This window comes from Phoxinus phoxinus (genome assembly GCF_949152265.1).
Source record: "Phoxinus phoxinus genome assembly, chromosome: 24".
NCBI classification, from domain to species: Eukaryota; Metazoa; Chordata; class Actinopteri; order Cypriniformes; family Leuciscidae; genus Phoxinus; species Phoxinus phoxinus.
In genome coordinates this window covers 20,896,866-20,919,450 of record NC_136899.1, presented here as the reverse complement: position 1 = coordinate 20,919,450, position 22,585 = coordinate 20,896,866, and the positions used below count along the sequence as shown (strand labels likewise).

General features: G+C 36.0%; 1 protein-coding gene and 1 pseudogene across 2 annotated transcripts in view; one reads left to right on the top strand and one right to left on the bottom strand.

Moving 5' to 3' along the window:
- Positions 1 to 22,585, top strand: part of LOC306992630 (protein adenylyltransferase SelO-like) — a 38,982-nt pseudogene that overhangs the window by 10,089 nt on the left and 6,308 nt on the right. The window lies entirely within an intron of this gene.
- Positions 226 to 22,545, bottom strand: LOC306992604 (NACHT, LRR and PYD domains-containing protein 3-like). Its single transcript, XM_079601714.1, has 11 exons — positions 22,322 to 22,545; positions 22,024 to 22,114; positions 21,732 to 21,839; positions 20,744 to 20,851; positions 18,774 to 20,567; positions 17,414 to 17,587; positions 12,564 to 12,734; positions 6,702 to 6,872; positions 3,462 to 3,632; positions 1,563 to 1,738; positions 226 to 796 (listed from the first exon to the last, which is right to left on the bottom strand). The coding sequence occupies exons 2-11, from the start codon at positions 22,071 to 22,073 to the stop codon at positions 792 to 794; spliced, it is 2,928 nt and encodes a 975-aa protein (XP_079457840.1). The 5' UTR covers positions 22,074 to 22,114; positions 22,322 to 22,545; the 3' UTR covers positions 226 to 791.

Sequence of the window (22,585 nt, the reverse complement as noted above, 5' to 3'; positions counted from 1 at the left end):
CTCTAAATTATATCAGATTAAGTGACAAACCTTTTCAGTTTTCTTTTTCCTATGAGGGTCAAAAGTCCTGAGATACTCCCTCAACTCCCTCTGAACAGACTAGACCATTTTTCTCATTAAAATATAATCAGGTATATCTCTTAAAAATAACAGATTAAATGAATTATAAGTCACATTTCGAATGGCCTTGGTAGCAATTGATAAACTGAGACATGAGGGAAAACTGAGATTTAAGGATAAAATTTAATAGGTCATGATATAAAACAAAACAACAGAAATGAATGTTTGATGAAATCATCCTCGTCAATATTTGCTGGTAACATATTCTTTTAAAATACAACTATTACTCTTCTGCACATTCTTGTCCTAAATAATAAATTACTAATATACACTGTTTATATCTTGTTGATTAAAATAATCTAATTGTCATTGAATATTGGAAGTTACACCATCAACATTGTAATCAAGCAGTGCAATATCTAATCAATAACAAAGCAAATTTCAGCACATTTTACATTTACATGTGATCATTTAGCAGACACTTTTATCCAAAGCGACATATAAATGAGGAGAGCAATAGAAGCAATAAAACCAACAATATGCAAGTGATGCGACCATTCCCAGTTTAGTCTACAAAATCAGACCCACAAAAAGATCCAAACAAGAAACTGCAGTGAAGTCTCACTCACACACACACACACACACACACACACACACGAGAGTGAGATCGCTGTGACGTCTCGGTGTCTTCAGTCTCTGTTGACTGTGACGTCTCTGTAGCGGCTCCTTATTCACACTGAGGAAAATACAATAAAACACACACAGTCACATATGGAGGATGAGACACACACAGTCACATATGGAGGATGAGACACACACAGTCACATATGGAGGATGAGACACACACAGTCACATATGGAGGATGAGACACACACGGTCACATATGGAGGATGAGACACACACAGTCACATATGGAGGATGAGACACACACGGTCACATATGGAGGATGAGACACACAGTCACATATGGAGGATGAGACATTACTGCGATCACATCACATCAGTGGATTCATTTCAGAACAAACACAGCCAGAGATACATACAGAGTACATTAATATTGCAGCCAGAGATATAAAGGTGAGGAGAGCATCTTTTTTTCATTTAGTACTGTCCGTCAGAAGCGAACACTTCCCCGTTTCACAGAAGACAAAATAATTACAATTGATCCGGTTCATGCAATAAAAAAAAAAATTTGTACACACCCCAGCTTGTAATGCATTGTGTTGCATCAGTAAAAAAAAATTAAGGTTATAATTTTTTTTCTAAAAAAATATATATATATATTATTTTTTCTTCAAGAAATACTGTGTAAAACTGATGTTGTTACAAATAATATGCAGGGGAAAACCAAGTCCCATGTTTGATGGACCCTTTGTGTTACAAACCTTATTAGTATTCCAAAGTATTCAACATTATTTAGATTAGGTTACAAAGTTTGTGTAATCTGACGAAATATGGTACAAATTACTGTATTTTGTAATCTGTAGTAAATAATCTACTTACAAAATAGTGTCTCCAGTTTATAATGAGGATCATTCTTCAGATCAGAGAGAAGCTTCATGTCTGAATCTCCTAGTTTATTCCTAGACAGATCCAGTTGTCTCAGGTGTGAGGGGTTTGATCTCAGAGCTGAAGTCAGAGCAGCACAACCTTCATCTGTGACTCCACAATCACACAACCTGTAGAGAACAATGACACACTCTTCACTCTCTCAGATCAGATCAGATCAGTTTAACACAAGGGTCCGCAGCCGCACTGCAGGGGTCTGTCAATTAATGTTTGATCACAAGTATTTTTTGTAAAAAAAATTAAAACATGGGTAAAAAAACATAAGCATATATAAGAAATATAACTCTCAAATGAATGCAAGAGCACCCTCACACAACCTTCCTCTGTGACTCCACAATATTTCAATATAGAGAACAATGGCGCTGTGTAAAATAACCATTTTATTAAAGATTGCAATGTGTGATGTGATTTGAATGTAGCGACAAGCAACGCCACTATATTATACACTGTTTTATTAATGATGCCGGTTTTCCATGTTGAGGAGAAACTGAGGGACAAATAATGCAGTGCTGTGACTATGGAGTGATAGAGAGATAACATTAATAACACCTGAAGTGTAACTTTATCAATTAAATGTACTATATTTTAGTTCAATAATATTAATTTAATATTTTGAGGAGATTTGGTACTAAATAATATTTGTCCAATAATTATGATCCATTAATGGCCATTTAAAATAATATTAGCAAATATGTTTATTACTTATATTACAATTAGATTTCATGCTTAGCATTTAGCATGCAAATATATGCTATTGCTAATTAATAGTTTGGTAGCTAGCTAATGCAATCTTATAATTCAGTCATGTGACACAAAAAATATAAGAAATTGAATGAATGAATCCAGTTAGAGAACCATATTAAAATCACTTTAAAACTTCTTAATTGGGTTACTTGGAAATGACTTGATTCCATTATGTGGACATTATGTGAACAAATTATCTTTGTTTAACTTAATTGGTTCATGTGGAACCGATGTGCATGATTAAATCATTTAAAATCCAACACACGTTTTCAGTGCATTGTTTTCTGTTTTGTTTTTTGTTTTTTATATATATAATTTTGGATTTACTGTAAATCCTTAAGAATGTCAAAATTGAAAAGTGGAAGATTAATCAATTTATTAAAGAAATTTTAATTATTAGAAGAACCTGAAGCCCTTTGGTCCCTGATATTATTATTTTTTCTATTTCTTTTTTATATTGTGCTCTGTTCTTTAGGACATTTATTATGGTTTTGTTTTTCCTTATTGTAATGGTATTTACTGCAATAAAAACCGTTGGCGTACTTCTGCATTCTTCGATTCCTATGGAAGTCTATGGGTGTTGTAACGCTGTCAGTTCAAAAACACTGTTGTTTTAATATAACATTTATATTTTGTGTATTTGTGTAATGTTTTGTCTTGTTTGTGATGTGGAGTAAATATATATGCCGGGAGAACATTTATGTTTTAGGATTAGCATGTTGAATCAAGCATTGGCTCACCTGTGATGTTCACTGGTTTAACTGAATATTTATTTAATGTGCATTTGGACTGAAGTAAATATCACTTGTAATTTATTGTTTAACTGAGTGTCTATGAATCACACATAAAACTACTGGTTTTGGTTTTCCTGGTCAACCTATAATTGTAGAAAAAATGAGCTCTCAATAAAATGTACTCAATTGTCTCTCATTTGTGTTGTGTGGATTCAGACCCGAAAACAAGCTAGGGTTTAACAAGCAAAGTTGGTGATCATTGAGTAAAAAAAAAGTTAAAAACTATTACATTACCAATAAAGAATATATTTACCAAGGACAAATATATATTTGTTTATCAGAGAGTTCATCTTACCACAGTGTCTCCAGTTTACAGTGAGGATCCTCCAGTACAGCAGAGAGCAGATGAACTGAATCTCCTAGTTTATTCACAGACAGATCCAGTTTTCTCAGGTGTGAGGGGTTTGATCTCAGAGCTGAAGTCAGAGCAGCAAAACCTTCATCTGTGACTCCACAATCTCTCAACCTGTAGAGAACAATGACACACTCTTCACTCTCTCAGTTCAGTTCAGATCAGATCAGTTTAACACAAGGGTCCGCAGCCGCACTGCAGGGGTCTGTCAATTAATGCTTGATCACAAATAATTATTGTTAAATTAAAACATGGGTAAAAAACATCAAAGTCAAATTTAAATTAGGGCTGTCAAAAGATTAATCCGTGATTAATCACATCCAAAATAAAAGTTTGTGTTTACATAATATATGTGTGTATACTTTGTAGAATTATTATGTATAAATACACACACATTCATGAATATATTTAAGGAATAATTACATTTATATACTGTATATACATTTATATAATTTATATTATATATACATATTTTATATATAAATATAACCAATTTTTCTTAAATATATACATGATTGTGTGTGTTTTTATATATATAAATAATTATACACAGTACACACAAATATATTATGTAAACACAAACTTTTATTTTTGATGCGATTAATCGCGATTAATCTTTTGACAGCCCTAATTTAAATATAATCACTCTCAAACGAATGCAAGAGCACCTCAGTTAATTCTGTAATAATATCATATTGGCAAACACTCAAGTGTGTTTTTGTGTTTGCTCTCTTGAGAACGTCAAATGTTTCTATTTACAATGTGTTTTTACAGCGATGAGAAATGTAGCCAATCACAGTCATGTTTGTTGGTCTATTGAACGCAGTGGCCAATCAGAGGCGTTTCATTTTGTTAGAATCCACTCACCGAGATATAAAGGCCCTGTCCCAAAAGGCAAACTTCATGCACTTTCAGTCTTTTAGACTTACAATGGCTTCCGCGCGCCTGTAAAGTCCATGAGACCGTAGGGTGTCCCGTTCAGTAATTTTAGGTTTCAGAAGGGTAGTCACGAGCGCCCCTCTGCGGTCGATATGCGCCCTAGATGCTCCACAGCAGACTTCTTCCCGACAGTCAAAGCGGCGTTACGTCACAAAGTGCGGACTCAGAGGAAGACCGCGAGTGTTTAGGGTGCCATTTGTGACAGGGCCAAACTTACAATTGCGTGACATAAATAGCAATTGCAAGAAAAAATTGCGAGATAAGTCACAATTATCTTTTAAATAATTTTATTCCGTGGTGGAAACAAGCTTCCATAAATTCGAGGCAACCAGTGGCGAATTAGTCTTCCAGGTTTTGATGTCATCCCTGTATCTCTATTCAGTCAGCTTTCCTTTCACATGAAATCCCACAAATGCCAGAAAACCAATGAGAACGCGGAACAATGATGATGATGCATATAACAGAACGTAGGTGCCAACGTTGTGGATACACTTACCCAAACCCTCCATAACTTTTCAATTAATTTCACATTTATTTGTATAGCGCTTTTCACAATACATATTGTTTCAAAGCAGCTTTACAGAAAATGCACATCTACATTACAATTTAGAGTGATCTCTTCTCAGAGGTGACTGTGTCCAAGTTATGTATTTCAGAAATGTACATATACAAAATCACACAGTTGGCTAATAATGTATAATTTTTTTATTTTTTATTATTTAATTAAATTTAATTTAGAACTGCCACTTATTCTAAAAAAAAAATTACAGTCGATTGGCAAATAAATAAATGCCGGACAGTTACATATGCATTACCATCATTTTATTATGTAAGCTTTATTTGGAATTTATAGTCATATTATTTATAGTGTTAATATTAATTTGCGAGTCCACAAACTCATTCTCTTAAATGGCTTGGGTCTGCAGAGCATTCACAGCTGACAGTATACGGACTGGATGCCCCTGACCTGAAGCTTTTATCTTAAGACCACTTTAATTTTTATCATTTATTTCTATTATTTGGGTTGCCTTATAACTTCATGCTTGCAGTTTAACACATAAGTGTTTATTACCACAACAGTAAATAAGTGTCTTTAGAAATGTTATAATATATATTATAATGAAAAAGACTAATAAAATTGTCTCTTCATATTAAATGGACAACAATATATGTCTGGACACTTGAAAAATGTGTAATAATGGAGTCTATAAAACTTAAACATTTAATTATTTATTGCATTTCACATATTTCTACACTAATTATACAAAACTATACTGCCAGTACACCATACTGTACAAATGAACTATATCAATGTTCATTCTTGTCTGAAACTTTGGAAAAGACAAATATGAGATCTCCAGGGTCTTTAGTTTAGGAGAGAAATCTGAGCGCAGTGTGTGATGTTGCTGAGATTTCTTCTAAACTTTAGAGGAGATAAATATGAGATCTCCAGTATGAAGGGCCGTAGGCAACCATTATTGAAAAACATTGATCAAACTCTTGAGTCATTGGCGGTTAGTTGTATCGAGTTGTATGGGAAGCCAAACACACGTACAGTGGGACGAAACGGAGCGGTGTTACAGAGCTCAATGGACCGAGCTGTGCGACCGACTCGACATCGCAGGGAGGACGTGTTTGTAGCGAAACCGAATGGACAGCGCAAACCAATCTCACCAGCACGGCGCTGACCATGTTACTTTATTCATTACTGCTCCGCAGAAGTTCAGGTGTTTCCCTGCATATAAGATCATGAAGATCAGCATGAAGTTATTACATTTCCTTTGCTTATTATCTTTCATATTAGTACATTAGTAGTGTTTGAAAAGCTACTTTGAAGAATAGTATTTCTGTAGCCACAGAAAGAGACGTGTAAAGCAGAAACTTCAGTGAGGACTGCGCAGTGCTGGGGAACTAGAGGATCAGGGTTGGGAAACACTATTATTGACAGAAACATCATTAGAGAAAACACTGTTGTGTAAACGTGGGGGAAAAGAGTTGTCATTGTAGTCAGAGTGAAACAGACTAAAAGTATTGAACAAAATGAAATACTGACTATATTTAAAGGATATATTTTAAAAAGAATGTAAAATGAACACTAATACCAGATCATGAGATTATTCATTTATGTACATCTGTGATTTCTGTGCTGAGATTTAGTGTTTACAGAACATTTTACAAGCTCATTTTAGTCCTAAAACTCTCACTGAGGACAAAGACATGTGTGACTATCAGAGACAATCTTACCGCAGATGCTCCAGTTTACAGTGAGGATCCTCCAGTACAGCAGAGAGCAGATGAACTGAATCTCCTAGTTTATTCCAAGACAGATCCAGTTCTCTCAGGTGTGAGGGGTTTGATCTCAGAGCTGAAGACAGAGCAGCACAACCTTCATCTGTGACTCCACAATCCCTCAACCTGTAGAGAACAATGACACTCTTCACTCTGTCAGTTCAGATCAACACGTACAAGCCACAATTATACACTATTAAATATGTCTAAATTTTCATTGGAGATTTATCAGTCATAAAAAAATAATAAAGAAATTGAAAAAGCTTTCAGCACCAGTGCTCCAAAAATACCAGTTTATGTTGTCAGTTTAATAATAGGAGAAACACAGAGGAAAGATAATCTTCTTTTGTTGTTTGTTAATTATTGATCCTGATGTTGTGAAGGCTCAAACAAAACCAACTTTTTCAATGATTTCAGACAGCAAGACAGCATTGATTAAAGTTTATTATGGAGCAAGAACATTTTTCGGTAACACTTTAAAATACGGATCCTTCGTTAATGAATAACTACACAGGAACAAATGAGTAACACAATGTTAACAATCTAGTAACTACAGTTAACTAACAAGTAACTCTGATTAACGAATTAGTAATTAATAGCACACAGATTTAAGTGGTAGTTCACTAATAACTAATCAATGACTACTATTTTTCAATACTTCCCAGAGAAATAATGAAAAAAATTCACAATTCATGCAAAACTTAATAACTAATGCAGGAAAAATTACTAGCACTAGATTAACATTACTGCTAGATACTGTACACTAATTATAAATATGTAATAGCGTAGCAGACTTATGATTTGGGAAAGCTGTCAATAATTAGCCTATGCACTGCTGTCTTTTAGAGAACTATTCATAAACTAAATAATTTTTAAGAATTGTTTTTATAAATGCACTTGTCTGGAACACTTACCCTGTGGCCGATTTCCCGGCATTCCTCTGGACTAGCTTTGAATAACTAGACTCATCATGGTGAGTACTGGAACATACTGAGTCATCAGCCATCCACATACCAGTTATTTTATTATTTAACCTACTTCTCAAAAGTGTTTTTATGTATGTCTCTTTGCTCATATGTAGATATATATATAAATATGTGTCTGTATATATATATATATATATATATATATGGGCCACTAGTAATGGCTCAAGTGTTAATGCATACTTCTAAATACATTTTCTAAAACTATAGTATTTAAAAGTTCACAAACAATATCTCATACGCTTGAAATGACTTGTGTTTGGTATTCCTATAGAAGTATGTAGTAACACTTGAGTCATTACTAGTTAGTTAACATGATCTTCACTTTAGAATACAGATCCAAATAATTAATAATTCCTATAGAAGTATGCATTAACACTTGAGTCATTACTAGTTAGTTAACATGATCTTCACTTTAGAATACGGATCCAAATAATTAATAATTCCTATAGAAGTATGCATTAACACTTGAGTCATTACTAGTTATCATGATTCCATGCTGTAGTTACTAATGAAGAGCCAACCCGAAAGGGTAGAATCATCTAATCATTCACAGGATATATATATACACACACATATTTATATATATATATACATATGAGCAAAGAGACATACATAAAAACACTTTTGAGAAGTAGGTTAAATAATAAAATAACTGGTATGTGGATGGCTGATGACTCAGTATGTTCCAGTACTCACCATGATGAGTCTAGTTATTCAAAGCCAGTCCAGAGGAATGCCGGGAAATCGGCCACAGGGTAAGTGTTCCAGACAAGTGCATTTATAAAAACAATTCTTAAAAATTATTTAGTTTATGAATAGTTCTCTAAAAGACAGCAGTGCATAGGCTAATTATTGACAGCTTTCCCAAATCATAAGTCTGCTACGCTATTACATATTTATAATTAGTGTACAGTATCTAGCAGTAATGTTAATCTAGTGCTAGTCATTTTTCCTGCATTAGTTATTAAGTTTTGCATGAATTGTGAATTTTTTTTTCATTATTTCTCTGGGAAGTATTGAAAAATAGTAGTCATTGATTAGTTAATAGTGAACTACCACTTAAATCTGTAAAAATTCAGTAGTTCTCTGGGAAGTATTACAAAAATTGTAGTTATTGATTAGTTAATAGTGAACTACCACTTAAATCTGTGTGCTATTAATTACTAATTCGTTAATCAGAGTTAATTGTTAGTTAACTGTAGTTACTAGATTGTTAACATTGTGTTACTCATTTGTTCCTGTGTAGTTATTCATTAACGAAGGATCCGTATTTTAAAGGGGTCATGACATGAGAAACCAAATTTGCCTTGATCTTTTGGTATATAAGAGGTCTTTGTACCATTAAAACGTCCTGCAAGTTTCATAGCTTAAGACGTCCTCCCCATTATAAACGAATCATTTATTTAATCAAGCTCTAAATACAGCTCGTTCTGGATCCATGGTAAGAAGTGACGTCACGGTACGAAGTGACGTACCAGCGTTTGCATATGACCGCCTCCAGCAGAAGACAGCTACGCTTAAAGCGCAAGACAACTACGCTCACTTCGTATCATTGTCGCGCCCGCGCGCCGCGCGCCTCACAAGTGTTCAGTCGACGGACAGCGAGTGGGTCTGTGTACAGGGAGATTACGATGCCGCAGATGTGCTGTTCCTGGCTGTGGACAAACAACATCTTTGAATACGCTGCGAAAGATCCAGTCGTCAGGGGAAAATGGATGCACTTTATTTTTTGCGGACGTCTCAGTCACGGCAGTGTTAGTTTAAGCGTTTGTTCTATACATTTTAAGGATGACTGTTTTGAGCTTTGCCAGAAAACTGTTGCTCAAAGATAAGTCCGTGCCGTCTATTCTGGGCTCAACAACGACGACGCAAACTGTAAGTAATGTATTTAAAACTTTAAACTACTTTTTAAATACGCTGAAAGATCCAGTCGTCAGGGAAAAATGGATGCACTTTATTTTTTGCGGACGTCCCAGTCACGGCAGTGTTCTATACATTTAAGGATGACTGTTTTGAGGAAAATCAATCATAACAGTGTTTGAAATAACACACCTGTTCACCTGAAGGAAAACTCGACGAAGTGCTATTAGAAGACATCCTGTCAACGCTTTTGGTACATATCGCCTACCGTAGATGCAACGCGCATTTGAAAAGCGAGGCGCTGGAGAGCAAAATTAGTTTGAATGCAAAATACAAATTCACCACTAGATGGGAGTAATTCCTACATATTGTCCCTTTAAGTATAATGCCATTTTATGGATATTAGCCTTCTGTATAATATTTAATACACAAATATCTATGGCCTATAAATTATCGATATGACCAAAACTTTGCTGAAAAACCTCTTGCTTGCTCTACTTCATGCCTTCAGTCCTCTTGAAGGCATGAAGACGTTCGAACTATTGTCAAACAAAACGGAGGCTAGCTAGACCCTCCCTCCTCCTCATCCGCGCACTAACCCCCCAAACCCCACCCCACATCATTCTTGTCGGTTATTGGCTGGAACAGTTTGTTATGTTTCGTGGTGCTGGTTAGTCCAGTTTGTTTTTGTTGCTGTTTGTGGAGCCTGGGGTGTCTACAGAGACCGTGTTTTTTTTAGAGTGTGTTCAGGAGACAGACAGCTAGCGGATAGTGAGGAGATATTTGCTGTATGTGACAAAAAAATGTTTGGCCTAAAAAATGCGTGACATCGCTTAGAGCACCTTTAAAGGGCACCTATTATGGAATTTTGAAATTTACCTTTCATGTAGTGTGTAACATAGATCTAAGTGAACAAAAACATCCTGCAAAGTTTGAAATATGAAAGTGCACCGTATATAAAGTTATTGTCTTTCAAAAGTAAGAGTCGACTCGGAGTCATTTTTATGAATCGTTAGAAGACCGAAGCTTTTTCTCTGACTAGATGACGTCAACTTGTCAAGTTATTTGAATATGACACGCCCACTTATTGCGCTCCAAGGCCAGCAATATATCATGAAAATATCATGGCGACGAGACAAGACGCACTGTGTTCTGAAGTGCGACTCAAAAGCCAACTTTTTTCATCTGCCCAAGGAGGAGCATTTGTGGCTACAATTCATATAACTATACCACAGAAGTATAGTCCGAGCCTTGTGCTTTGTTCGCGCCATTTTGAAGACGATATTGCTTTTTAAATGCAATCAAACTTGGATTTGCGAGCCGGCTGATATTGAAGGAAGGTTCATTTCTAAGTGTATTTGCATCAGCTTCCTCCTCCGTATCACATCCTGTAAGTGTTATTAATAATTGTTGCTTTTATGTTTTATGTAGAATGCTTAATAATTATTTTGTTTGTTGTGTAAGCACCGTTTAGCTTCTAGGTCTTCAATGGCAATTGTATTGAGATATGTGAAGTGTTTGTCATTGTTTTCAGAGTTGTCTTAAAGAATAGAATAATACCTCGTAGTAACGTAACTGCATTTTTTTTTGTTTGTTGTAAAAACGTTGTTTATGCATCGGGCTAACGCAAACAAAGACTGATTGTGCTTTTACAATATTAACTCTGGGCTATGCTCGCTAATAACATTAAATTCTTTATCTTATTTTTAGTTTTTTACTACAAACTACAAAGCAGTGGACAATAATCATTATTATAACACGATTTAATTGATAAAAGCATCACTGTACTTCGTGTTAAACAATAAGTATTATCTCTGTAAACACTGCTGGTCATCTGACCAATCAACGCAGATTAGCGTCGCGCAGAGGAGGGGTTTGGAAAAACGAATCGTTGAACGAATCATTTGGGAGTCGGTGAGCAAATCAGGTAAAAATAAATGCATATTATACGAAAACAAGTGTTTTTTGACATTGCATGCACGTAAAACTGTTGTTGGGGACTCCCAAAACAACATTAGGAACATTTTAAATGTCATAATAGGTGCCCTTTAACAAATAAAGCATTCAAGTTCATCCTGTAGCGTAAGTTACCATGGCGATGGAACCCGCTAAAAACCAATCCACTTTCTTGAGCCCGAAAAAAAGAGTTTGCTCAAAATAATCTCAAACTTACAAGGGGAGCAACTGAAACTGGCTTCATGCAACAGGCCACAGAAACAGTGGGAAACACTAACAACCACCACTCACTGTAACTCTGACGTGCTCCTGAAGAGCTTCATTTGCTGGCTCAGGTGTTGGATCAGGGTTGGGTCTGAACTCTGCAGATAGGTACTGTAGATCTCCAGCAACAGTTTTGGGCGCTCCAGATTTAGATTAACGAGATAGACACACGATTTACGTTACCTGCTTCTGTGCATCAAAATTATACATAATATTGAACTATTCATTCGGGCAAGCACATTTCATTCTTTCTCCGCAAGAACACAAGTCCGTTCTTAGATCTGAGAAACCACCCAGGAGAACCCCAACACTGCACATTTTGGATGTCTCTCTTCTCTAACAAACCCACCTGAGATCTTGGAGTCTTTACTAACGAGCTGATGAGTTGAATCAGCTGTGTTTGATTAGAGAGACATCTAAACTGTGCAGTGCGGTGACACTCCAGGATCAGGGTTGAGAACCACTGAATTATTACAGGAACATCATTGGGGAAAGCACTGTTGAATAACATACAGTAGGGAAACAGGAATGGCATTGTAGACTAAAATTATTGAATATAATTAAATATTGACCAAATTTAAAGGATTTTTTTAAAATGTAAAAATAAAGTAATTTATGTACACCTGTGATTCTGTGCTGAGATTTAGTGTTTACAGAACATTTTACAAGCTAATTTTAGTCCTAAAATGTACATCAAATGATTAATCACTGAGGACAAAGACATGTGTGACTATCAGAGAGACAATCTTACCACAGTGTCTCCAGTTTACAGTGAGGATCCTCCAGTACAGCAGAGAGCAGATGAACTGAATCTCCTAGTTTATTCCAAGACAGATCCAGTTGTCTCAGGTGTGAGGGGTTTGATCTCAGAGCTGAAGTCAGAGCAGCACAACCTTCATCTGTGACTCCACAATCCCACAACCTGTAGAGAACAACGACACACTCTTCACTCTCTCAGTTCAGATCAACACGTACAAGCCACAATTCTACACTATTAAATATGTCTAAATTTTAATTGGAGATTTATCAGTCATAAATAATAAAGAAATTTAAAAAGCTTTCAACACCTGTGCTCCAAAAATACCAGTTTATATTGTCAGTTTAATAAAAAGAGAAACACAGAGGAAAGATAATCTTCTTTTGTTGTTTGTTAATTATTGATCCTGATGTTGTGAAGGCTCAAACAAAACCAACTTTTTCAATGATTTCAGACAGCAAGACAGCATTGATTAAAGTTTATTATGGGGCAAGAACATTCTAATGGCACAGCATTTTTTTTAAAATAAGTTAACTGCATCTCCTGCACTGCAACAAACCACTCCGATAATATCTGCACATTAATGTACGCCTCAGACTAACATCATGTAAGACTCCAATACAATGACTAGGTAATTATTCCCTCACAAATAATGCTCTCAGTGAGTAAACTGTGTCTATTATGATAGACTACACAATACTGTAATATTATTTTCAAATTAGTTTTTAAATTATTATTATTATTATTATTTTAAGTCATTATTGTACCTGGTTCATTAGGCTACTCTTGTAAGAAAGTAGCAGTGGCTGGAACAGACTTTAAGTATCACCTGCGCTTGAAAAGATGCAATCTAATCCTGTTTACATGAAATAAGCTGCTCCCAATCAGGTTTGAGCTCACGGACCTGTTGCTATGACAGCAACTCAAGGATGAGCTTCGAAGAACCTCACAATCCTGGATCATGTAAAATCGTCAACAGTAAAATCCAGATAACAGTAATCCACGTATGAAGAACGGGCCCCTGTTCTCCAAGTGTTTTGTAGACTGTAAATGATTTTTGTTGTTTTCACAGTATTATTACTGTATTCTCAACAGTTCTCTACTGTATAAGCCGTGTGTAGTGATGATGTTCCTCCAGCAGTGCTTGAAGTGGGCCGGTACGCACCAGCACTTCTATAAATAATAATACGTTTTATTTATATAGCGCCTTTCCAGGGCTCAAGGACGCTTTACAATAAACAAACAATGATAAAATCAATTGACAAAGACAGCAAACAAAACAACAGTAGGTAGATGAGAGTGTAAGTACAATCTATATTTTAAGCTGTAGTGTACCCTCACTTTTTCTTGTGTGCCGGCACTTCTCACATGTTGCTGGTACCAGGGGCGTCACTAGGCCCTTTTTCTACTCAGCCACATGATTTACAAAACCTGCTTCTGTGATTCACAATTATACATAATATTAAACTATTCATTCAGTCATGGTGATGACTAGAAGTGTGCACTGATAGATCAGTGGTCAGGTAATATATATATTTTTTTATTACCGGTAAAAGTTAAACAGTGCGGGAGGAGTGAAAATAAGCGTATACATAGTGACATCACTATATGACAAACACTGCCCCAATAAATATTATTTAGCTCACAATGACATTTTCTTGAGGTGGCATTTTAATATTTGCTGAACTCTTCACCCGCCATTGACAGAAATTTCTGTAATTTGAGATAAAACGCTTCCCTGCCATTGATTAAAACACAGATGAAGAAGAAGCAGAAACATGCGATATCATATGTGACTCTGTGCTGGCAAAATGAGTCAGAATGTGTACAGGCTATTACGAGTTACAGGCAAAACAAGTGAAAAATGGTCGAATTTGAGGTTTTCACAAAAATGAGTTAATTAAGCCCTCATCAAAATAGCAATGAAACATAAAAGTATCTTTATTTGTATGTTTTCTGAGAGGAGTACCTTTCCTCTGCTCGCTTTCCCTCAGCATAAGTTGGTATTGTTTTAAAGCGTAGCATTCCAACTTTGTGAATATTCATAGCGAATTCTCGACGGCATGAGTCTGAACCAATGAAATGTGATTTTCAAACTCATACTGATTTAAACAAAATGATTTTACTCACATTGACATCCGAAGCGTGCCTCAAAGACGCCTCAGACAGCGCGTGATCACGATATACACTTATACCTACACAGAATTACAGTCAATATATATATTATATATATATATATTATATTGTTCCTATAAATACTTGGTTTTGACTTGGTGTGTGCCAAATTTGGAATTATTACCAGAGATTTTAAGTGAAAATTTTCTCATTGCAACTCATTTTGCCAGAACGGGTCACGTATGTAAGCAGATGCACATGTAAAATCAAAACTGCCTAATGTTACTTAATGAAATGTGGACGCAGGACGAGGTATAGGACTGTGAAGCTGTGGGGGTGTTGTTGGACTTGATCTACTCCATCTGTGTTTTGATTATCGTTCTGAATCCGATCCAGACGTAGTCTAAATATCTAATATCTAAAATTTCTAAAAACATAAGCAATTTTTCAGCATACAAGACTTAACATTTTAAGTCATATTGCTTCTCAAGTAAATGTATCTTCAATTAAGAATACAAAAAAGAAGAGAAGACAAAAATACTGAGAAAGAAATAGATTTTCTGCAATGTAGTCCTAAAATGTACATCAAAGCATTTAGTCCAGGGTTCTGTAGACTATATGCCTTATGCCTCGGACTCTTGGTCCGTATGAATTAGCTCAAATGATCTATAGGGAATTTTAATAACTAATCATGAATATGATTAATATATTTTGCATAAGTTACAGTTACGTTAAATTATTGAAACTGATAATGGATCAATTGTATATATGAATGATCATAGTGCACTATGGTTCTTCATTAATATATCAATAGTCCAATTACAGATCGATTATAAGATAATTCTGATTGGAATTAAGTTAGTTACGTTCGTCCAGCGAACGGGCGTTTGTATTAATTCTCAATAGGATCATCGATTTTATAAACACAGAAGAGATCATCCTCTGGCCAGAAGAATGACGACTCCTATCCTTATAAAATTTATAAAGCATTGTAGCTTAAGATCAGACATTTTCAGGGACGATGTAATATGTGAGCTTGAGACAGTTTAATCAAATCATATTTGTATTTTAATGAGACGAAGCTAATGAATGCATAATTCTACATCTAAACACGTGATACAGGTATTTACACAGGGTAACGTTACGTAAACACATAAGACAAACGGATAACGACATGTAGTGAGAGAAGTTGAGAGAGAGAGATTTAGGTCGAGGGCCGGAGCGCGCTCGATTTGAATGTGGAACGGAGAGAGGGAGAGAGTGCTCTGGGGCACGCGCTCGATTTGATTGCGGGACAGAGAGAGAGAGATAAAGAGAGAGAGAGATTATTCTGCTTTAAGCTGGTGCTATTTAGCAGTAGTAACGCACACCTCGCACGCGCGGGGAGCGATTTACAGAGGTTTTTGGTCGTGCGTCGTAGAGAGAGAGATAAAGAGAGGATGAGAGAGAGAGAGAAAATGGTCACGTGTGACCATAGAACAGCAAACATCACAGACCTTTGAGAGAGACATCAATCAAAACACCTTAAAACATTAAAACTCGTTAGAGCGTGATACTTGCAAAAGGTTCGTTTGTGTGTGACGAGCTGTGTCCAGCCTGCGCGTGTTCTCGGAACAGAGTGCGCGTTCTCTCGTGAATTCTTCGAAGCAGGGCGCGTGCTCGTTGCCAGAGCACGTTTTCGCGGGAGCTTTGAAGGCTGGTTGCAAGTGAAGTTGCTGAAGGAATTCAGGCTTCGTTCGTTCGACTCGTAGGTGGAAACGAACAAAGGAGAATTTAAAAAGGAAACAAAAGACACTTTATAAAGAAAATAAAGAAGTGGAGGGAACTCCTGGAAGGAGTTCCAGGATCGGAGACTTTACATGCTGACGACGGCAGGGAGAGCAGGGGACAAGAGACGTGCAGGAAGAGCGTTTTTGCTTTTAATGAATGTAAGGATACGCCTCCTTCTGGTGGATTGTCCAATCACCTTCAGTGATTCAAGAGCGGGAACTCTCTTTGTGTTGTCAGAAGAGACCCCCTGCTGTATAATTTATGATAGAGCTTTGGAACTAGTCATTTCTATGACTAGACAGAATTCATATCGAAATAATCATACCATTGCAGTCTATTATCGAGATTCAACTCCGTTAGGTTTGGAGATTTGAAATGATATGAAACACATTCCGGTTACGTTTAGGAATAACAAAGTTACATAAAATATACAGATTAGAAGCATTTACATTTTGATTAGTACACATTAAAACTTACATTAAATCCCAAAACCTGTCGCGACATATAAATGGCAACACAGAATGCATTTGGTAATGTTTTAAATATGATTCGTTCAATGAAAAGTCTCTTGTGTGTGTGTGCTTATCTTGGGAAAGGAATGCTTGGTGTCGTATTACATATTTGTGTGAGCAATGTTGGGGCTGGGTTCTATGGGGAGCCACCAAAATGTCTTGTCTTTTCAGACCATTTAATGAAGTATTCTAGAGAATCACAATTTATTAATTTGAATAATCATCTGTCATTTTCAATGTTGCTACAGTTCCTCAAATCCGGTTTTGAAGTGCCGCTGTCCTGCAGAGTTTAGCTCCAACCCTAATTAAAGACGCCTGAACAAGCTAATCCATGTCTTCAGAGTTACAGGAAGATGAGTTTTATCAGGGTTTGAGCTAAACTCTGTAGGCCAGCGGCACTCCATTGCAATAACATGTCTGACTATGATATACTGTAGATGATCTTACCAGAGTTTCTCCAGTTTAGAGTCAGGATCCTCCAGTACAACAGAGAGAAGCTTCACACCCGGATCTCGCAGTTTTTTATTATTCAGATCTAGTTCTCTCAGTTGTGAGGGGTTTGATCTCAGAACTGAAGTCAGAGCAGCACAATCTTTCTCTGTGACACCACAATCACTCAAACTGTAGAGAGATGAAAATCATACTTGGTAAACACTATGAACTGACAACAAAAAGCAATAGAAAATAGAGAAAAAAATAGACAATTTGTAGATGGAGTAAAGAAAACACTGCACTTTGTCACCAATGAATGGCATTGTCTAAAAATTACTCAGCAACCTTGAGGTCATGGTGTCACAGATTACAATGATAGAGAGAGTTAAGTGTGAATAAAAGACAAATGGGACATGGTATAAACCCTCAGTGTGCAAAAGAACAAGATTCTGAACAGACATGAAATATACAACATAAATATAAACCAACTAACTCCACGCTTTTCTCTAAATGTAAGACTGCATTCTTGGGCTCGAATTCTTGGCCTCCCTTGCAGGTGAATAACCAATAAACATCCTACAGTATATGAATATTTTATTTTTTGTCCGTTGTTGCCAGGAAAACTACTTTATAGTACTAGATCAGTGATAAATCACTCTTTGTCTAGCGTATAATTAAGACAAATTATTCCAATGGCATGAATTTTACATCCATCAACTGATATCTCAACCATGATAGCCTTTATATATATATATATATATATATATATATATATATATATAATATTGTGTTCTTTATTATGTCATATTATACATGCTTTATTATATATATTATGATGTCATATTTATAGATTTTGATCTTTGCCTTTTTAGTCCAGTCTTTGGCTCTATCCAGTTGATGTTGTTTACCTCTATAATAAGAGTTGGGATTTGTTTGTCTGTTTAAAATGTAATACTTAAAATGTTAATGAAAACCTTATCTAAGTACCGTAGTCAAGTTTCATTGTCAAATTTGCAACAACAAAGAATTAACTTTTACCGTGGATCAAATCCATATCAATGGTTTAAGTACTAATTCATTTGTAACATTAACTTGTTTGTTTTAAATGAATCCTCAGGTTGAAGATATTGGCTGTCAGGTGCTTTGACACAAGTTTGAGTCAGCTTGTATTGTTTCCCAATCACATCTCGCCGTCATTATTCCCATCAATAAAATAGCTAAATACAAATAATAATAAAAAAAATCAGAAAAACAAAAAAAACAAGAATGCTCCCATATTGCACCTATTACTCAAACAATGTATGTTTTTTAGATTCATGAGCTTTTGATTTTCTTTTGTTTTTACAGTAAAGTGATTGTTTTCACTGATACTTACTGAACTTTAATCACAGGCAGCAGCTTCTGGAGAACCTTCAGTTTTTCAGCTTTACTGTTTTCTCCAACAAATGTATTAATATCAAACTCCTCCAGCCTCTTCTCTGATGTCAACAACACAAAAACTACAGCTGACCACTGAGATGAAGAGAGTCTGGCTTCACTTATTGTTCCAGATTTCAGATACTGTTGTATTTCCTCCACTAGTGACTGGTCACCCAGTTCATTCAGACAGTGGAACAGATTGATGGATTTCTCTGGAGAGTCAATGGTCCTGATCTTCTCCTTGATGTACTCAACTGTTTTCTCATTGCTGTCAGACCTTCTTCTTCTCAGTGTCATTAGTTCCTGAAGGAGAATCTGGTGAGACTCCACTGACAAACCCAGAAGGAAGCGCAGGAAAAGGTCCAGATGCCCATTTTTACTCTGTAAAGCTTCATTCACGGCTCTCTCATGGAGCTCAGAAAATGAAACATGTTTAAACATAAGTTGAAACCAGTCCTTAAATATAGACAACAAATCTGGTTCGGTGACTGGGTCAAATACATTCCTGTTGTTGTTTATGAGGCAGAGGTGCACATATAAAGCTGCTAGATGTTCCTGAACACTCAGATGAACAAAGCAGAAGACTTTCGCCTTATACAAGCCTGACTCCTCTCTGAAGATCTGAGTGCACAATCCTGAGTACACTAATGCTTCTGTCACATCAATGCCACACTCTCTCAGGTCTTCCTCATAGAAGATCACATTGCCTTTCACAAGCTGCCGAAAAGCCACTTTCCCCAGTTTGAGGATCATGTCTTCATCTGTCAGGTTCTTCTCATAGTCCTTCTCATGTTTGATGTTGGACTGAAGGATCAGGAAGTGTGTGTACATTTGAGTGAGAGTCTTGGGAATCTCTCCACTCTCTGCTTCACTCAACATCTTCTCCAGAACAGTGGCTGAGATCCAGCAGAAGACTGGGATGTGGCACATGATGTAGAGGCTCCTTGATGACTTCAGGTGTGAGATGATCCTGTCGGCCAGACTCTGATCACTGATTCTCTTCCTGAAGTATTCCTCCTTCTGTGGCTCATTGAAGCCTCGTACCTCTGTCACTCGATGGACACACTTAGAGGGGATGAGATTGGCTGCTCCTGGTCTAGAGGTGATCCAGATGAGAGCAGAGGGAAGCAGATTCCCCGCAATGAGGTTCGTCAGCAGTACGTCCACTGATTTATTTGTGTTTACATCTCGTAGAGTCTCATTCTTTTGAAAATGTAAGGGAAGACGACACTCATCCAGACCATCAAAGATGAACAACACTTTATATTTGTCACTAGATATTTCCATTTCTTTTGTTTCAGGGAAAAAGACATGAAGAAGTTCTGAAAGACTGAATATTTTGCCCTTCATCAAATTCATCTCTCTGAAAGGAAGTGGAAATATGAGCTGGACGTCCTGATTAACTTTGCCTTCAGCCCAGTCTAGGATGAACTTCTGCACAGAGACTGTTTTTCCAATCCCAGCGACTCCCTTTGTCAGCACAGTTGTGATGGGTTTGTCTTGTCCAGGTAAAGGTTTAAAGATGTCATTGCATTTGATGGGTGTGTCCTCTGTTGCTGATCTCCTGGATTGTGTCTCAATCTGTCTCACCTCATGCTCATTACTGATCTCTCCACTGTCACCCTCTGTGATGTAGAGCTCTGTGTAGATCTCATTCAGGAGTGTTGGGTTTCCCTGCTTTGCTGTTCCCTCATTCAGACACTTAAACTTCTTCATCAGCTTTGATCTAAATGTGTTGAGGACTTCATGGCTGCAAAATTAAAATTACATGATACATGTATTACATGAGTTAATATAGAGATACATATATAGAGTAAAATGTCTTATTTGTTCTCTGTATCGGGACCAAGAACATATCATAATTTATGAAATCTGTTAATTATTAATGTTTTAATTTTGATCACAATAAAAAATTCCACACTTTACCTGACACCAGCACACCTGCTTTCATTAAAGTCCTGTAGTTTCTTCATAGATAGGTCACTCTTCTTACAGACGGGGTTTGTTACTGCTGATCTTTGTGGTGGGATTGAACTTAAACATCATCAAGAGAATCAAGAATCAGACACTCTGATATTGGTGATATTTTTTTAACATCACCTGAATAATTCTATCAACAGTTAATAAGTAAATGCACTTATTAATAAATCAACTGTTCAAGGGCACAACTGTAATAATACTGAAAACAAAAACTATACAAAAAAAGTTTTTCAAGACAAACTTTGTGTTAGCTTGAGAAAGCTTGTTATATATTGTACATATTAAATTAAAATAATACATTATTTATTGATTGCTTATAATTTAACATCATGCCAGTTATCAGAGCTATTTTAATGGTGAGAATAAAAGTAGCAAAATATAAAAAGAGAAATAAACAATAAAAACTACAATAACGTAAAACAGTTTTTTTAACTAAATCGACAAAACCCTTTAACAAAACCTTGTGCCTATTTGGCAATATGTGCAGATGATATGGTCCCAGTGATTATCTGAGTAGGAACAATGTTTTCTACCAACATCATGATTCATTTAATAAAGTTTAATTGTATTACATTGATTGCTGGTCATTTTTGGAGGAGGATATGATGGGTTTGAGGTTATAATATATAGGGCATTATTTGAGCTCTGAATATAAGCACCTGCTGCACATTATTTATTCAACAAAGCCCAGGTACCGACAAAAAGGACTGCAGTCCATTTAAAATGCCCACAAAAGCAGGGTGTTTAAAATAATATAAGCATCTCATTCAATAAAATGCTATATCTGAGTCCAAGCCAAACAATTGGAACACTTTGTAGATATGTCTCTCTTGCATCAAGTGAAGACAACAGTGTCTAGTAAATATCATAAATGCAAAATACAAAAACACCATAATATTAAAATGACAATCATGTATTTAAAAATTTTTAATACCTGAGATCAGTCTGTGATTTGTCCTTCTTAAAATCTATTATACGACCCATAGACCAGTCACTCCTCAAAGACACACAGCTGGGCTCTGATCTCTCCTGCTGAACTGAACTATAACAGAACAACGAAACGTAAACAAAACGTTTTAATGAAAAACACTTGAGGAGGGTTTAGACGTTGTTTTCAATAAATTTTCTTTTAATGTATTTTTTAAAACAAAATAGAATGTCACAGTTTTTTCTTCAGGAGACATTTTGTATAAAAGGTAATTTAATGTGTTTATTTAGTAGGCTACCTGCATCCTTTAGAAAAATCTTCATCTCTGGATGTTTGCCTGTCATCCATGATAAAGCTGAACAGTTGAAACAGTCTGATCTCCACTGACTCTGGATGGAAAGACACACAAACAAACAAACACAAAACTAATGTAGGCTACTTAAACATTGTTAAACATCTTTATAATTGACCTGACCAGATCGTGCGAGTTGGAGAAATAAATAGCCTAGAGATCTTTTGAAAAATCATCATATGCACGATACACAAAATAAACCTCGTTAATTTCCTTTCAGAGAAAATATTAATGTGGAAGTCACCTGTAAAGGTCTCGAATACGCGAACAGTAACTTTGTCAAACTGTATCTACAGCCAACCGATTCACAAACTCCTCCATCTGTTCCATCAAATAGGTTAGCTACACACACACACACAAAAAGTTTTGTTTAACATCTAACGTTAATAATATTTTGTATAGGAAGGAATCGACTATCTGATTAAAATGGCGAAACATCAGCTTTCTTTTACTTTCGCTATTATGTGTGACGAAAGGAGCACGTGATTAAACTGCTGAAGTCGCTATA